The sequence below is a fragment of the Melozone crissalis genome, unplaced genomic scaffold, assembly GCF_028551555.1.
Source record: "Melozone crissalis strain CALT ecotype California unplaced genomic scaffold, PUWL_Pcris_2 ptg000027l_1, whole genome shotgun sequence".
In the NCBI taxonomy this organism is placed as follows: Eukaryota; Metazoa; Chordata; class Aves; order Passeriformes; family Passerellidae; genus Melozone; species Melozone crissalis.
Window position 1 is genome coordinate 79248780 of NW_026535805.1, and position 18406 is coordinate 79267185.

Here is an 18406-nt window from a genome sequence, read left to right on the forward strand (position 1 = left end):
GGGATTGTTTGCTCATGCTAGGTAATGCAAAGAGGAAAGACAAAACTCTTTCTGATTTTTTTTTGATTGATTGGTTTAAGAAACTGAATTGTTTCTCCTTAGAATGTTAAGTAAAAATATTCCAAGAATTTTCCTACGAACTAGATGGAGAAGCATTCAGGATCCTGAGATTTTACTGAAGGCAACATCTGAATACATTTTCTGAAATGAGTAGGTGAAGTTATCACTCATTTCTGAGGGAGAAAAATCACCACTTACATACAACTGGTGCTACCAGCTTTGTGTAGGGAAGCTGGAAGTATCAAAGGAAGCACCAGACATCATAAAAAAGCCTGGTCTCAATCACCACAGAGAGATGTGCCCTATATTTTGGGATAATAAACTGAAATAAAATGTTGCATTATTGCATTGATTTTAATACATGACATATTATTTTGTTCTTTAGTTCCACTGTCTGGATATTGCACACACATTTGACTAAATGCCTACAGAAGGGGCACAAGGCTGCCAGCTTGATAAATGGGAATTCTTATAAAACATAATCAGAGGGAAGAATCACCAAATCTCATAGAAAGAATGGATGAAAACTACTTTTACTGAAGTAAGGATGACAGAATTGTGACAGATACCAATGGCAGTAGAATAAGTTTGATGATCTGGTGTGATTAAACATCTCAGAGATCCAGAACTTTCTTCAAGGATGGAAGTTAGAGAACTGTAATCATTATTCAATCTCCTGAAATCATGTCCAAATCCAGGTAGATAAAGCCTTCCTTGCTGCTGGAGAAGTATTAAACTGACAAGATCAGTGGAAGGAGTATCGTTTACCAAATGTGAATTTCCAATGCAGATAAAGGTGTGGGAGAAGTGGCTAAAAAGGTGGAAAAACCCATTAGAGGTTGCTGCTGGCTGGATACCAATGATAAAAGCAAACACAGTTTTCATCTGAAAACCACTTAATTTAAAATACCTGACTCATGACAGACTATTGATTAGTTAAGCACCCTCAGCTAAAGCAGACTACTTTTTGTTGGGTTTACCCCAAAACGCTTGCCAAGTCCTGGTTATGCAAAAATTATCCCGTATGGAAGGACATGAGTACATCCCAGCTCTCTAGGATTTGCAATGTGAATTAGGCTATTAGTCCATCAAATCCAGTTGCCTGCTGGTGAGGACAACTAATTCCTGAGGCTTAGAAAAAGTAGAAAAATAAAAGAAAACCAAGCCACCAAAAACCCAACATAATCATGAGCACCTAACTAATTGTATAGTCCTCTACATATTTATTTGTTTAGATTTATAAGTGATAGAAATTGACTCAGCATTATAGAGCTTTCATAATTTAAAAACTCACAGTGTCAAAGTAAAAATTCTGAAATATTCCTAACCAAATACAAATACAAATAAAATGGTCCAAATGAAAAAGGAAACAAAATAATAAAAATGACGAAAATGTATTTTGAATAAGCTAAGAGAAGAGATATTCTCCAAAGGGATGGATGAAAAAAGTAGAAGTTTGCTCTTGCTCTTGTACATTCTGATAAGAGATAATGTCACTGTCTCAAAAAATATCACACATACATTCTCAAAAGAAGTGACACTGGTGTCCGTGCAGACCTTGCTGCATCACATCTTATTTGGAATATTTCAGGGCTCAAATCACTTTAAAAAATGGACAAGTCTCCAAGAATACCCCCAGTCTTCATATTTTCTAACATATTCAATATCTAATATTAAATAATAGGCCTAGAAAAGATATCCTTCAGAACACAAAAGCACACGTTTCTCCCTCAAAACCTCAAACTTTTTTATGTAAGCTTTATGTAAATTTTAGATGTTTCACAAGTTTACTTTTCAATCTAGATTCTAAATCATATTGAAAGCAGTACATATATGTAGCACTGAACTTCTCCATAAAAATACTAAGAGAAATGCAAAACAAGTGGCAAGTACAAAATGCATTTGTTTGCAACTACTTCACACATTCCTCCCAAATACCTGAATAAAATATTTTAATCACATTGTTAAATATGCAGCATGGTGTTGGATTTTTTTTTAGCAGTCTAATTATACTCAAATGTGCCTTTGACATTTTGGACTGGAACAGTGAAATCAGAGCATGTGCTCTAAATACACAGTACTGAAAGTAACCCATATAAAAAATTATAAACAAAGCACTGTATCACTCATGTATAAGCAAAATACTGTGAAGAGAAAACAATGTGGTCCAAATCTTTTGCATTTTATGTGCTCCTAATAATGCATAATAGGAAATATGTACTTCATTCCAGAGATTTAATGGAAATTGAATACTATGATGTTACTGGCAAATTATGATTCTTTGCAGAGGCACAGACCATGGTACTACTTGTATTTGGAAAGATTTCTAGTATCATGTCCAAAGTTTCATTTCTGCACTATGATGCTGTTTCTCAGCCATCAGTGTGCTGGTGTAAATCCAAGCTCAAGGATAAAAACACTCACAAAATCACAAAAATCATGCAATTCTAACACTGTAGATAAGTCTGTATTATAAGACATATAAAATATACCTGGATAAGAAGTACAACATCACCCTTAAAAAACAATAACCTGGCAATCATATAGGGATCCTTCTTGAAACACCTAATCTGCATCGATGCAAAGTTCATCTTGACCTTAATGGGAAATTTACTGTGAAAGATTAATGCAGCAAATTACAACTGCACAAGCTTGGGATAAATTTTAAACCACAACTGGATTTTACCAATTTGCTTTCTTATAGCAACATTTTATTTTTTGCTATAGAAGGGAAACAATTTTATCAACTAAAAAATGTAGAAGACTAATAGTAAGATTTCACTGCTTAGTATACAGCTATTATTTTAATGAACTTAAATGAAAATTGGAGCCTACTAAAATGAAGATTGCTGTGGGGATCACACTTGAAAATTGTATTTCTCCCTGCAGTAACAGAAATGGGAGTCTTCCTTAGTTATTTGTCTCATCGTTTACCCACTTGCCTGTTGCTCAGCAACTACCATGAAGGAACTACAGTCCTTAGCCATTCTAATTTTAACCTTGAAAAAGCAAATTAAAATTACTATGTGAATAGTCTCTTTCTGGTGAGATATTGCAATATTTCAGTTTTTATAACTGCATAAAGGAAACCAAGTGACTGAAGAATTCAGTACTTCCATTCTGTCAAAGGTTCACTTTCTCTGTCCTTGTATCAACCCGTTTACTGACCAACTATTTAAATATTGTTAGGTACTTTGTAATATTTGAGCTGTAGCAATAGAAGCAAAAATCTGTCACTTACATTCTTGAATCATCCCACAGCACACAGTAGGGATTCAATGTGCCCTAAGAAGAAAACAAACAGACCTATTAGTTACCTGAATGCAAAAAATACTTGTCATGCTTGACCTAAAAATTTGTTTGGGTCTCCTCCTACAGGATCATCCTCATACTCTGATGAATTGATGCCACTGAAATGGCAAAAGCTTAAGGTTAATTCTTACAGAATATTTTGAAGGCACTTGAACCTCAGAGCAGAGTAGTTGTGCATTCTCTGCTTAGATAAGGAAAGCATGAAGTTGTTTATTTGGTATATCCTAGTGGAAGTAAAATATGAGATAATAGTTGATCTGTTAGGAGATTTGACTGAACATTTCTGGTATTTTTAGAGGAAGTACTTTAGAACCCTTAGGAACTAGGATGTCAAAATCAGTAATGGTTTTAAAAAGTTTAAGCATATGTTGGGCAAAATGTACTGAGGTTGGGATTTCAGATTCCCAGACTCCACATTCTGTGTCCAAAGGTTTTGTCAATTAGGTCCTCAATCAGCAGAGGTTTTCTCAAAATAAAGGGTTTTTTTTGTTTGTGATTGAGCTTTACAATACCAGCTCCCATCTCTTCAAAGTCTGTGGAAAATTTCTGATTTGATTTAGAAGAGAATGGGAATCTAGTACTTCATTACAAATCACTGAACAATGGTGAACTTTTTGGGAAATTGAATTATCTGTAAAATTGTTCATTTTTATTTTGTTGCCTAGGAAGTGTAGAGACAAAACAAAAATTCCTTCAGATTGACTTAGAAGTACTCAAAATGGCAGCACTATATTCCTGTTCACCATAAGCATTAGATGTTCCCAGGAGTCAGAACTACATTAAAAATTATATTAAATTTGGAATAAAAATACATTTTTAAAAAATCATAAGTGATTTGAAGAAACAGGTGGAATTCACTATTTGTGCATGTCAATGCTAGTGATGAGTGTAGATGCAGTAGATATAAAGGTACTTTCATATAAACAAATCACACCTTAATATTTTATTCTCAAAAATGATTTATTTATAGAAAAGCATGGCAACCTGTAAAGTAAAAATCTGTTAAATATTTAAATTATTCCATCTACCTCTTTGTCAAAGATAAAAAAAGTCCTTTTGGAGGTGCTTGTGAGAAAGGCATTTAGGGAATTTTTGAACCTCTACTTCAGTATTTTGCTGACTTCATTGAATTTTATGAGTAGAATATAAATATTTAAAACCAACATATACTTATGGCACTTTATATTTACATAGCACTGTACAAACATAAATAAAGGATGCCCCATCCCCTGAAGTATTTATAATATAAAGAAGAGGAAGGGGAAGAGGGCACAGGACAAAGCAGTGGATAATAGGGCAACTGAGATTTGGAGAGCAGGTCCTGCATCACTTGCCAGGAGCTTTCAGGTCTAAGGAGATAAGACTAAGAGATAGAAGGGTAAGAATTGGGAACAAAAGTATATCAGAGCAGAATTAAATTTTCTTTAAAATGTAATTTTATAAAGATTATTAATTTGTATCGCAAGTCTAGGTGAAGAAGTTTTACTTAAAATCTGATACAGCTATATGCATATTAAAACATACTTCTACAGCTGCATCATAGTAAGGCTCTGCATCTCTCAGATCTAAGACTTGCCTTTCCCAGCAATGGAAATAATACACTTCATGCTGGCTATTCCCACAATGCAAATAGAATGAATACAAAAACACTTTCAGCAAAAATGTCCATTATAAAGAAATCTACAAAATAGAGGGTAATAAAAACCTTTGCAGAAAAGTGAAACACAATAGAATTGCTGTCAGATCACACACTTTACTCTCTTTGAAATGTATTCAAATGGAAAGAAAGAGTTTGTTTGGCCACTGCAGTCATTAATGAGAGATGAGGCAGAAACATGGGAAGCAGAATAAATAATACTCCTGTTCCACAAGAAAGTCTTGTGGGAGGGTTTGTTCCACCAGAAGTGGCAGCTTGTAAGGGCATAGCACCCTTTTAGGACTTCTTCCTCTTTTGATACTTGATGAAATACCCTTCAAGCACTGCAGGGACCACAAAGTGTTTGTTTCTGTATTTGCTTCTTTGCCTTTAATCTGTTGCTCGCTTTTTCACAGCCCTTCTGGGGTACCTCTAGGCAATGTTGCACTGCTGCTGTAGGGCTGCCTCCATCAGCCATGGCTGTCAGTGAGGGCAGTGCTCTTACCAGCTAATTCCCCAGCTGTGGCTAAGGAAGCAGCTACTGTGTTCATTAGTGTTTTCAACTGCTGTAGCATTGATTTGTACACTACATTGCATTATCTGGATATCTCAAAAATGGGCATATGTGTGTGAGTGTGTATGTGTATGTATCGCTGTCTGGCATATAAAACTGAACTTTTGAGATGTGATTGGCAACTCTGACAGCAATCCAGCACCGTGCCAACTGTGTTTTGTAGCCAGGGTTTTCAGTCACATTGAAAGTTTCCTGTCCTATGCTACTGCTGGCCTGTTATTTCAGTGGCCCTGGAGTAAACTTCTATGCTGTCAGAAGGTGAGAGTTCATATTCTCTCTAGAATAAATAGGATTCTGTTTGAGTTATGCATATTTTTAAAAGATTGCTTTGGTGTCCCTTTAATCAATCTACTGGAAAAATGTGGCCATCATTCCTCTACATGTTCACAGTTTATAAGACCAAATACCACATTCTCTAAATCACAGATCTCGTAATATTCTGAATTGAAAAGAGTCCACAAGGATCATCAAGCCCAACTCTTAAGTGAATGGCCATATGGGGATTGAACCCACAACCTTGGTGATATTTGTTATTAGCACAATGCTCTGACCAACTGAGCAATGAAGCATTGCAACCCACATTCCACTCTGGTCATCTTTCTTTTATATTTGCATTTATTTACAAATCCAAATACCATGCAATATATCTCAAACAGCCCATGCAGTTGTGGTTTGCACTTCCTCCAAAAGATAATCCTCCAGTTTTGTTAATAAACTAGATAAAAAGTTAAGACATTATTATAAATGTTGAATAAATTGGTATTTTAAGCCTGATTTTAATTAACCATATGAACTCTTTTAAAATGATCCATTTGCCCATCTTTTTTCATAATATCTTATCTACTTAATTTAGGCAATAGATAAGGAGGTGAAAGAACAAATGTGTGGATATACGCCTATGTACTAGTAGGCATGCTCTACAAAATGCTTAAAATATCATCATTAAATTAATTTGCAAACAAACTGTTCTGAATAAATGAACAGCATTTGTAAGAACATAGGTTTGGAAAGAACAAATATAATACTGAGACATTAAAAAAAATCAGATGAAAGAGAACATATTTTCTTTTTAATAATTAATCTATTTAACTGACATAATGTTTAATCTATGAGCCAATAATGTATAATGTTCCAATACTAAAGATATTTTAACAATGGTTTTATCTTGATGTATGTACATGAAGCTCATTCTATGGAAATATATTATAATAGAATAAATCCTTACTTTCAGCTGAAAAAAATACAGCAAATTGGATTTAGAATTGGATTCTAAAGGAATACTCAAATTTAAAAATTATTATTTCTGTGCATCTTCAGCCTTATTTCTTTAGTTCCATTTATGGAAAAAAGTTTCATTATGAAGGCTAAGTCTTGAACACAAGTGACAAAATGTTTAAAGATATTAAAATTATATAATTGATTTTGTATTCACAGATTTTCTGAAGCAATATATTGTCATTGTATCTGTCAATCCAACCTGTACGTTCAGATGGATTGAGATCCTACATAAATATAGCATGCATGAAAATTTGATCCAAGCACTTGATGCTTCTCTGGATTATAAGACAAAAACTGAACCAAAAAAGAGAAATTATCTGATATGTATTGGAAAGGTTATTATCATTTTGCTTTGGCAAGACACTAGCTCATACAATATTAATTAATATTCTGTTACTGAAAGATTGCCAAAGCAAAGTGACAATCAGTGTCTCTAATCTGATCTTTTGTAACAATGAAGTTTAACTTCCAAGTTTTTCAAACTTGGCAAAAACGTGCTCTCTAAATTAATCAAAGGGATTGATAAAAAGGAGTTGAAAGAGAAAGTGCTCTCTAAGAATTTTGTAGAATATCACTTTCTGGGGTGAGCAGTTCAACCTTTTATTAGTCTATTCTTGCCTGTGTTGTGCTTGTTTTATTATCTTGTGTTTGGTCTAGAAATATTTTCAATGCTTACGAGTTTTATTTTTTTTATTTATTTACATTGCTTATGAGTGTTAATTTCTTATATAATTTTAAAACTTCTTTTCTTGCATGTGACCAAATTATTGAGAAGTTTTTTCTTACCTGTTACCCCACATGCCACCTTACCTGTTACTTTTGCAAGCAGTGATTTCAGTTTCAAAATATAAATGTCATATTCTGCAATTTGTGTAATAGCCCCTCAATCATTGTTAAAATAATTGATTATAAAATCTAGCATTGAAAATTACCATAAATTCTTCTTAATAATGGTCATAGTAAAATCAAAACAAGTAGTCTATTTCAAAGGTGATTATTTTTTCCTCTGATATATAGGATTAATTTGTGTTTACTTCCGCTAATATTTTGTAATATCTTTAGTAAAATATCAGACAGAAACAAAAGTTATCTTAAAATTATGTTTCTTCTAATATAGACAATGCAATCTAGGTCTGAAGGAAAATAAAACAAAACAGAAAATTATATCTACATGTCCTAAACCATCTTATAAATAAATTGAAACAGAGAACCATAAAATCCCAAATCGACACAATTCTTCATCAATACACTTTTAGTGTTGTGGAAAGGTAATGAGTCAGCTCAGCTTACGTTCTTCTCTTCCTTTTTCTCTGCCAAACTGTCATTAAGATGCTCTTTGCATTGGTTTTTTTCAGGGAACTAAATGGCAGGTCAGAATGACCATTGATGGTAAAATAATTTTTTCTAACCTTGAGTAAAATGTTAATGAAAGATCTAGAGTTCAAAAAGCTTTCTTCATGCTTTTGACCAGACTCACTACTTCAATTTTGCTACTGAATGAAATATTTGGAACATCTCTAGGTGAATTGTATCTATATAACCACTTAAGTAAGTAGTTTTAACTTAAAAATTACAGTTTTAAAGATTTTTGCATAGCAATATTATTTTCAAAAGTTTGAGTAACTGTCTCTTCTAACTGACTCTTTATGACTTTATTCAAAGCTGACACTAGCTCTTAAAGCATAAACAGAGAGAGTTTATATATTGTGCCTTCACACAAATAAGCCCCATGCTTGCTATTTAACATTATTTTCCCACTATTGTATATGACAAAATTTTTCCACAAAAGATGCATTTTATTCTCCCAGTGAGCACTGGGAGACTGCTAAAAACAGAAAGAAAAAAAAATTTATATTTTCATATATTTGGAAATAAGGTCTTTTTTTTCACATTTATAACCTTTTTAATGAGATTAAAGCCTGAAAAGTATAGAATTTAAATGACTGCACAAAAAAATCTCAGGCATTTATGAGGACTGTAAGCTAAATTGGAACCCAAGCATTTCTTCAGTATGCTACAATGGGTTAAGTAAAAACTGGCTTCGGTAAAATAATGAAAGAAAGGAAGAAAGTGCCTGAAGAACAATTATAGCTCTATGACCTATGCAGGGAGCAAAAGGTTAAGTAGTCAGTCCAATAATACATTTTCAATTGTAACCATGAATGCATTTAATGGAAACTATTCACTAGAAATTGCTGTTTAACAAAAACCTTCAACATTCACAAAACAGCAATTAATTTTGTTTTGTTTATATGGATGCATGAAACAAGTACACATTCCTTTCAAAGATGGCTACATTATTCCTGGGCTTAAATTTTAGAAGTTAAACTGCTTTTTATTACCTGATATTTAAAACACCACTTTTCTCTCATTTGATCTGGCAAATACTCTTGTAAAAGCATATCAACTATCCTTGTACTTACATTAGAGAGGTGGGCCAGCTCTATCTCCAGGAAAGAATCTGTAGTTTTAGGCTCAGGTCGTATAGTAACAACAATGATTTTTGAATTAACGACTGTAAAATTCCTGTAAGAAAATGCAAAAATGGAAAATGTAAGTGTTCATAAGGTTAAATGAGACTTCAAATACTAAATCTTAAGATTTCATCAGGTATTTTCTGTGACTTTAGTTGACAAATATTAAGGGAGAATATAATTTGTTGAAAGTGGTGAAAACATTTATTTCCAACTGTACTCCACACATTGAAGACTGAAAAGCACCAATGATGCAGAACTGCAATTCCTTAAATTACTATTTATCGATTAGAAGAATGCATTGGTAACACATTCTATGCATGTTTGAGTGTATCTCATCTATACTAGATATGTTTTATAAAAGACAGTAATTTTTCTTCCCAGGTGCTGTGCTGGGGTGTTTTCTGACCGTTAACAGTAGGACTGTGAAGATGGATGAGTGCAATGGGAGACTGTACAGTTCTGTTGATTCTGTGCTCATGAAAAAAACATACCTGTTTCCAATTCTAAAAAATTGTATTTGGTATTTGAGTGGGCAATTTCATCAGCTAAATACTGTTCAGAATTTAAACCACAATTGTGCCCTGACAGAAATCCTGCCAAAACAAATGAATTTTTTCTCATATGTGAGATTAGATTTGGTCTTATGTTACTGTACCAGGTTATGCAGAATAATAACTTTCTGTCAATTTTTCTAATGCATTATCAATTTATTTTTTCATGTAAAATGTGGAACGCTATGTATCATAGCAACCTTTCAGGACAGACCTAGTAATGCCAAGGTTATGCTGATACAGCCATAAAGACATGTTGACACGTTCATGTCTGAGATCCTTGCTTCTTATGACCCCATCAGGTCTAGAATGACCATCAGTTATCAGCCTGACTGTTTCTGGTGATCATTATGGTATTTGCTTTGTGTGTAATGCTGCTTTCCACACCTCACAGAAATGTCATCAAAGGATGTTATCAAAGGATGTTTTCAAAGGATGTTATCAAAGAAGAAACAAAACACTTTAGATCTAATTATAATTGCATAAATATTCTTTTGCTTCTGTTGTTGTTTAATTGCTTATTTTCTCTAGGGAGTTTGTATTTAGGAGAGAATTCCATTTTGCTGGATTATTGAAACAGGAATTGCCATGGCTACCGTAATAGAAACTTAGCTCAGCAGGCATTTCATTCAGCACAAGGAATGAAATTGTACTTCTGGGGCAAGGTACGAGTTCTAGTCCAATTTTACTCAGCCAAATCACATAATGTAAATATAATGGAACTGACTTTCTATTTTACTTAATTCCTATTTCTTCACTTTGGTTAGACTTTAAATCTCACACACTATTGACAAAAATGTATCTATCAGGTTAAAATGTAAAGTTTAGCTAATTTTCAGAGCATTCTGTTGAGTTATAGTAGCTGAATATCTGTAATTATTGAATTAGAACCAACTTCCCCCAAAGTAAATAAAACTCTAAATAAATAAAATACTTTTTTTAGTATGTGATTTTTAATGTGTGATTTCTCTAACACATCATGACAAGAGAGAATGGCACTTACTATTTATCCAGAGATTACATCAATTTTGGAAATTCATGCAAACTATTGTAAATACTGCTACTTCAGTACTCTTTAACAGTCAGTCTTTGCGATTTAAAATGTTTTCCTTGGTCTATCATCTCCTTTTGGTACAGTTCTAACAGTTCTGGGGTGAGATCTGAAGGCACATCTAAGCACCTAGTTTGCAATTTCAGTACATTCATTTTAGCTCAGTATCATTAAAACTCTACCAATCCCATTACATTTACAAGAGCCCCTAGCAAACTTTTTCACAAGAAAATAAATATAAGTCCCTACATCACTGTGAAATGAAAACTGCATCCCTCATTGCTGCCCTGTCTGGGCTGAATGCCTACTTGCATATTTCATATTTAACTGCTTGGACAGTCCCTGGAAGAATACAGTCTGTCAAGTATATTCTAAAGTACATTCTAAACTCACCCAGCATATTAAGATGCCTCTAAATTAAAGCTCAAAGCTTTGTAGTAAAAAAAAATTCAAAAATTTGAAAAAAATCTCAAAACCACTGGTGCAGTGCCACTGCTATCTTTGTTGGAAGATATTTTTTGTAAAAAACAGCCTAGTTTTGAGAACACTTATCCAGGAATTTAAGTAATCAGCTTCTACGAAATGTCTTTGGACATTTTAGCTTCAGTCCCTCTAATGTTGCGAATGACATAGAATGGGGATGATCCATCTCACACTTGGGACAGTGCATTATATTACAGATTTTTTATACTGGAGAGTGACTCCACCATTAAGCTCCTTCTCCTTCATCAAAAATAATCTAAAATTCAACTTAAATGAGAAATGAAATTTTACAGGATGGTGCTCAGCTGACAGTCCAGAAAGATGCTCATCAGGGTTAAGTTTTGAAATAAATTATTCAAAAACAATCTATTAAATTTCTTGGAAACTATGCCTGGATAAATCCTTGAAGATTCAAGATAGCAAAGTGATGGAGTAAAAGCTCAAGAAATGCTTTCAGAGCTGGTGTCCTAGAGCATTTTCCTGATGTGAGTTAATAATGATATTAATAAAAGAGTTGTTTAATTAAGCTGTTTTCCTATCAGGGTACATACAGTTCGAGCATATTCTTTTATATAAGAGAAATCATATTGATCCTATGTGGCGTGAAATTCATGTCTTCTTCTCTTTTTAGAATGAATCTGTTACTTAAGAAAAATGAACTTATGAATAAGGCATGTTGTTATCCCAAGACAGCATGATTGAAGTTATAGATCAATGTGTAAAAGTTGAATGCATTACAGAAAAATTATGGATGCTAAATCTGTAATGTGATGCAATAAAAGCCTGTCTGAGCAATAAAATCCTTAGTCTAAGAAAGCTGACCCAAAGAAAGTTAAGGGTCTTTTTTAGTTGTACAGCCCCTGAAGTTCAGGGTTAGAAACAATGTTTCAAATGGGGGGAAAGAACATTTCAGTGAAAAAAAATTTAGCAAGAAATTTGTGGTGGCTGTTTTAGTGATGAAAAAAACCCTCTTGATACAGCAAAATCATTGATTCTTTATTTGTTCTTATTTCTTACAGGAAAAGTTAAAAACTATTTTATATTACGGCAACATGCAATGATTTCTTCAGAGTGCTCAAGAGAGAAATTATAGATAATATCTTTTAGATGAGTATTGTACTGAGAATCAATTTTCTGTGAACTTAGCAATAACATAAATGTGCTCAGGGGTGCAAGAGCTATGGAAATAATACTCAGTCTCAAGTTCTGAAAATATTCGATATTTCAAAATCTGCTATGAAAAAATCCGTAAGACATTACAAGAACAGTGCAATGCAGCAAAATACATTAGGAAATAGAATCAGATGAAGTTTATTTACTTGCGCATGGAAAAACCCCCATTCTTCCATTTTTATAAGGAAGAACCTTTTCTTTTTGTTTCCCTAAACTCTCATTTAAATACTCATGGCAAAATTCTCTGAATGCACATGTACCCGTAGGATTAAACACAAGTCCAAAAACTTCTATATTAATGCAGTAGCAAGTTCCATCTCACACTGCGCTTAGTAATTTCCAGTAGACTCTATGCTAGTAAAACCAAGGAAAATCAAACACATATGGTATAATGCAGCTAATTTTGGATTTTGTGAAATATATTGTATAGGCTGCTCTAGATAATGAAATCCTCATTTTACTCACAGAACACCTGTGATGTAGCAGATTGGGATTTTGTTAGGTACTTTGGAAGACTTTTCCTAAAAATATACTGACATTTTAAAAATTGTTTGTTTATTTTTAAAAAGCAGTTCCTTGTGATGATGCAGAAGTTTGCATACCTCTGAGTGATAAAATTAAGGAATGCATTGAAATGTATGTTGTCTTTATTCTACTGGAAACTACAACCAAATATTTTCTCTATTCCCACCCTAACTCCTGTAAAGCCAGGACTGAAATCACATGGGAACTGGTAAATCTTTCTAGATATCTAACTGCAGCTGGTAGAAATCACCTTTATTATTAGGTTATCAGGTGCAACTGATGTGGCCTTCAAACTCAATCATGAGATTATTTTACTTATTTTACCTTGGTTTAATTTTTTTTATCTTTATTCTCACCCTTGTTATATATTTAACTGTCGTTTTACTTAGAAAATCATCACATAAGATACTTATCCAGAATGTTTTTTAATTCCTGTGGTGTGCACTTCTAGGCATCATATAAAAAACAGATGATATTACATTCCTTCACATCTTACAGCGTTTGCTCCATAGAGAACAATAATGCAGTGAAGCATATCATTGTGTTCAGCACTAATATGGTTATTACAATAATATTTATTACAGCTAAGCAAGATTAGTACAAAGAGTAGCTAATATAAACCTGTGCAAGATATTTTTTCAATGCAAAATGTGAGCAGACTAGAGTAAACCTTTTCCAAATGCAGTGGGATACATAGAAACCTTCATTCATTTCTCTAAGCAAGTGTAAAATAATAAAAAACAGACCATCATAAACATAACTTTAAAACCTGCATGTCAGTTCAAATTTTCACGGAGTGTAAGAACTCAAGTTCAGCACTAACCACAGCTGCAGCTTTTTTCCCAACTTCAAGTGACAGAATCACCTAATCACCAGCATCACGTAATCACTTGGTTGGAAAAGACAACAATGATCATCAAATCCAAGACCATAGCACTAAGTGCTACATCCAGTCATTTCTTGAATACATCCGGGGCCAGGGACTCCAACACCTCCCTGGGAGGCCTATTCCAGTCCTTAAGCACCATTTCAGTGAAGAAATTCTTCCTGATGTTCAACCTGAACCTCCCATGGCAGAGTTTGAGGCCTTTTCCTCTTGTCCTGTTGCTAATTGCCTATGAGAAGAGCTGAACCCCCACCTGGCTACAAACTCCTTCCAGGAAGTTGTAGAGAATGAAAAGAGATCCCCCGAGCCTCCTTTTCTCCAGGCTAAACAAACCTGGCTCCCTCAGCCTCTCTTCACAGGTATTGTGCTTCAAACCCTTCACCTGCTCCGCTGCCCTTCTCTGGACTCACACCTCAGTGTCCTTGTAGTGAGGGGCCCAGAACTGAACACAGGATTTGAGATGGGGCCTCATCAAGGAGCGAGTCAGAGTACAAGCAGACAATCCCTACCCTGGTCCTGCTGCTCAGACTATTGCTGACTGGACTTCTTGGCCACCTGGGCACACTGATGGCTCATGTTCAGCCTGCTCTTGACCAACATTTCAAGGTCCTTTTCCACCAGGTAGGTTTCCAGCCACTCTGCCCCAGCCTGTAGTGCTGCATGGGGTTGTTCTGACCCAAGTGCAGGACCCAGCACTTGGCCTTGTCAAACCTCATACATTTGGCCTCAGCCCATTGATCCCTCCTGTCCAGATACCTCTGCAGAGCTTTCCTGTCCTCCAGTAGATCATGATTCAACTTAGTATCCTCTGTGAACTTACTGAGGGTGCACTTGATCCCCTTATCCAGATCAATGAAGGCATTAAACAGGGATGATCACAATACTGAGCCTTGGGGAGCCTCACTAGATACTGTTCATGAACTTGAGGTAGTACCATTCCCCACCAGTCCGGGCTGGTCATCCAAGCTAGTTAATTACCTTGTGAAAAGAGTATCTGTCCAAGCCATGGGCTGCCAGCTTCTCCAGGAGAATGCCATGGGAGACAGTACCAAAGGTTTTGCTGACATTCTATATGAATGAACATTAAAATATCTGAATGTGTTAAAATGCATTCAAGAGTATTGAGTATCTTCATTGACAAAAGGATTGAGGCCACCTTCAGCAAGTTTTCAGATGACACCACAGTGTGGTTGACATCCACAGTGTGGAGGGAAGTGATGCCATCAAGAGGGAGCTTCCCAGGCTTGAGAGCCAGGTCCATGCAAAACTCAGGGAGTTCAACAAAACTGATGGAAAGGTCCTGCATCTGGGCTGAAGCAATCCCTGGTATCAATACAGTCTAGAGGGTAGAGGGACTGAGAGCAGCCTGTCAAGACATACCAGAGGATACTGTAGATGAAATATTGAACATGAGCTGGCAATGTGGGCTGCATCAAAAGAAGCATGGCCAGCAGGGTGAGGGAGGCTATTGTGTGCCTCTACTCTGCTCTTGTGAGGCATCACTTAGAGTGCTTTGTCCATCTGAGAAATTCCCAGCACAAGAAATGCATGAAAGTGTTAGAGCAGGTCCAGGGGAGGGCCATGAAAATGATCACAGGGTTGGAATATCTCTCCTATTCCAAAGGAAAGGTTCAGAGGGCTGAGGTTTTTCATCCTGGAGAAGGCTCCATTGAACAGCTTATTGCAGGCTTTCAATTCTTCAAGGGGGCTAAGATAAAGACCGAGAACTTTTACCAATATCTGTAGTGACAGGGGCAAGACACAAACGTTTTAAACTGAAATGGGATAGATGTAGATTACACACAATGAAGAATTTTTTTTATAAGGGTGTTGACACACTGGAATAGGTTGCTTAAAGAAGCTGTGGATGTCCTGTCATTACAAATGTTCAGAGTCAGGCTGGATGTGGCTGTGAGCAGCCTGGTCTAGTGGAAAGTGGCCCTGCCCAGGGCAGGAAGTGAGAATTACATGATCTTTTGAGGCCCCTTCCAACCCAAACCTTTCAATACTATAATTCTATGAAAAAAAATTTGAAACTGTGACTTTTTGGAGGTACTATTTTAAGGCCATGAGATCATATTTTGAAAATGACTGCCATGGGCAAAGAAATCCAGCATGATACACTTCCTGATGAGGTAAGAGATGTAAGCTTAAAAGTTTCAGTATAGCTTCATTATAAGAAATATATTTCATTAAGGAAATGCAAAGTGCTACATTCCAAACAAAGAAGAGACAAGAGGTACCTGGGCATGTATTATATTTTTATATCGCAGATTAATAATTACTTTGATTCCTCATTCACATACATACGAGAAAGTAATAGTGCTAGTTTCCTTTCCACATCTCAGAATTAGATTCAAATAATACTGAACAAATTCAGAGGCAAAGTAGGATACCTTTGTTTTTAAATTTCTAAAGACTTAATTTGTTAATAGATATCCATAGATTATTAGACCATTTTGGTAAAGTAAGTTACAAAACCTATCTATGAACTAAAATGTACAGAGAAGTGGTTAAATTTGCAGTGTAAATAAGTAACCAGCTGAAAGCAGAACAGACAAAAGCAACAAAATTTGGGAACAAAAAAGCACCCGTAATCCATAGTGTTTACATTGCTACACTTTATGCCCCTGTTCTGCCCTTGTTCCCACTACTTGGTATGGTTTTGTTTCTAGGAAAAATCCAGTAAGGCATATTAACTTCACCTTCATAATGGATGAAATAAGAGCCCTGAAAGACTTTTCATATAAGCAAATATTCAGAATTTAAAGTTTACACCTTTTTTTCTGTAAATTAAAACTATTGACATGTGAAAGTTGAAAAGGCCTGATCATAGACTGCCGTTTATAATGTAAAGATCTGAAAAGCACATGGCCATATTGATGCTTTCCTAGGACTGGCAGATTTTTCCTAAGGTCTACCAAAAAGAACTAAATCAAATAAGTCAGTTATCATGGTTCTTTGAGTATGGGGTAAAAAAAATCTTTTACAAACATCTCTTCCTTCCTGGCTAATTTGAGAAACTGGTACAATAGATGGAAAGTGCTTGGTGACACTTCAGAAGTGGATGAGCTGTCATTTATATCATGCCTTAAGCACAGATGGCCCTTGCCAGCACTTTCAGGCTTCAAGGTGTTCTGTCAGGACATCACTGTTCAAATTGTGCTCTACCTCAGAGACATTTTTGTCCCTAAATTGCAGCTCCTCATTGCACAGCACGCTGAAACTTTTCTAGGAAGTAGTTTTTTAATTTTCTTAGGAATTAGCCCTTTTTGTTTTCAGATAGATTGTGGCAAAAACCTCTTGCTTTTCCATTCTTTGTCTCAAATCCTGACATTTGGGCTAAGCAGAGTAGGGAAAAGTGTCCTGGTGTCTTCCTTATTACTATCTTTTCTAACTATTGTGAATTCACTAGCACCTTTTGGGACACAATCTGCATGTGCTTCTTGTAGTATAAAAGGGCATTAAAAGACCAGGATCATATAAAATAATATAGTATAAATGGACCACAAAATTATCATAACTGGTAATTAGAAAAGAGGAGGTGAAATATTTATTTCCAAATTGTCTTTTGGCAAGTACAGAAAGGAAACAGTGAAACAAGAGGCCTTCCTTTATCTGTATGGCCCACAAAACTGATATACTCCAGCTGTTCAGCACATGCATGTCTTGTTTCTAAAACAGATCTTCTCTATAGCCCTGCTGTAGATTCTGAATACAATTTGCATTGAAAAAATATTTGGAAAACTACTGCTAGAGACTTCTGTAGAAGTAGAGCAGACAAGTTTAGTACATCAAGTTATAATGTCATGACAAGACCATTTGTACTAACTGGACAAACAGCAAATTGAAGCACAAGTGGCCTGAGCATTAATTTACATCACTGCATACACTTCTGATCAAACATTTCTGTAATTAAGTCTAATATAGATTACATAAAATAGAAATTAAGGCAATTTGATGAAAAGGCTAATTATATCATATAAGCAACTAAGCATGAACAAAAGATTAATACATGCATAAACATTATAAATATAATGAAAAAAATATCCAGCAGTACTAACATGCAAGTAGCCTTGACTGCTTTTATTCTGACCTATAGTATATTTATTATCCTGAAATATTTCAATTCATATTGTATTTATGAAATTTCTTACCTCAAAGTGGGCAAAATGAGTTCTAAATTTTTGTATAGCACGGCTCCAAGTACAAATACAGTTGATTCATCTAGTTCTGAAAAGAGTAAGGAAAAACATTTTAATACTTTCTTTCCCAAGCTTTCATCAGCATGAAAACCTCTGAATAACATTTATTTTTGCAATAAACGTTTTATTTCAAATAAACCATCATAATTTTGAATTATCTCCTATAAGTCTGTCATAAAAATGCAGCACTATCAG

General features: G+C 34.9%; 1 protein-coding gene across 11 annotated transcripts in view; it reads right to left on the reverse strand.

The window, feature by feature from the left end:
• The window catches only part of ADGRB3 (adhesion G protein-coupled receptor B3), a 445203-nt gene that overhangs the window by 170346 nt on the left and 256451 nt on the right, over positions 1-18406 (reverse strand). For all 11 annotated transcript variants that reach the window (XM_054279273.1, XM_054279280.1, XM_054279279.1 and 8 more), the window contains 3 exons: positions 18164-18239; positions 9284-9386; positions 3302-3345 (listed from right to left, as the gene is read on the reverse strand). In XM_054279273.1, coding sequence (XP_054135248.1) covers positions 3302-3345; positions 9284-9386; positions 18164-18239 — 223 coding nt within the window. The remainder of the gene's footprint in view (positions 1-3301; positions 3346-9283; positions 9387-18163; positions 18240-18406) is intronic.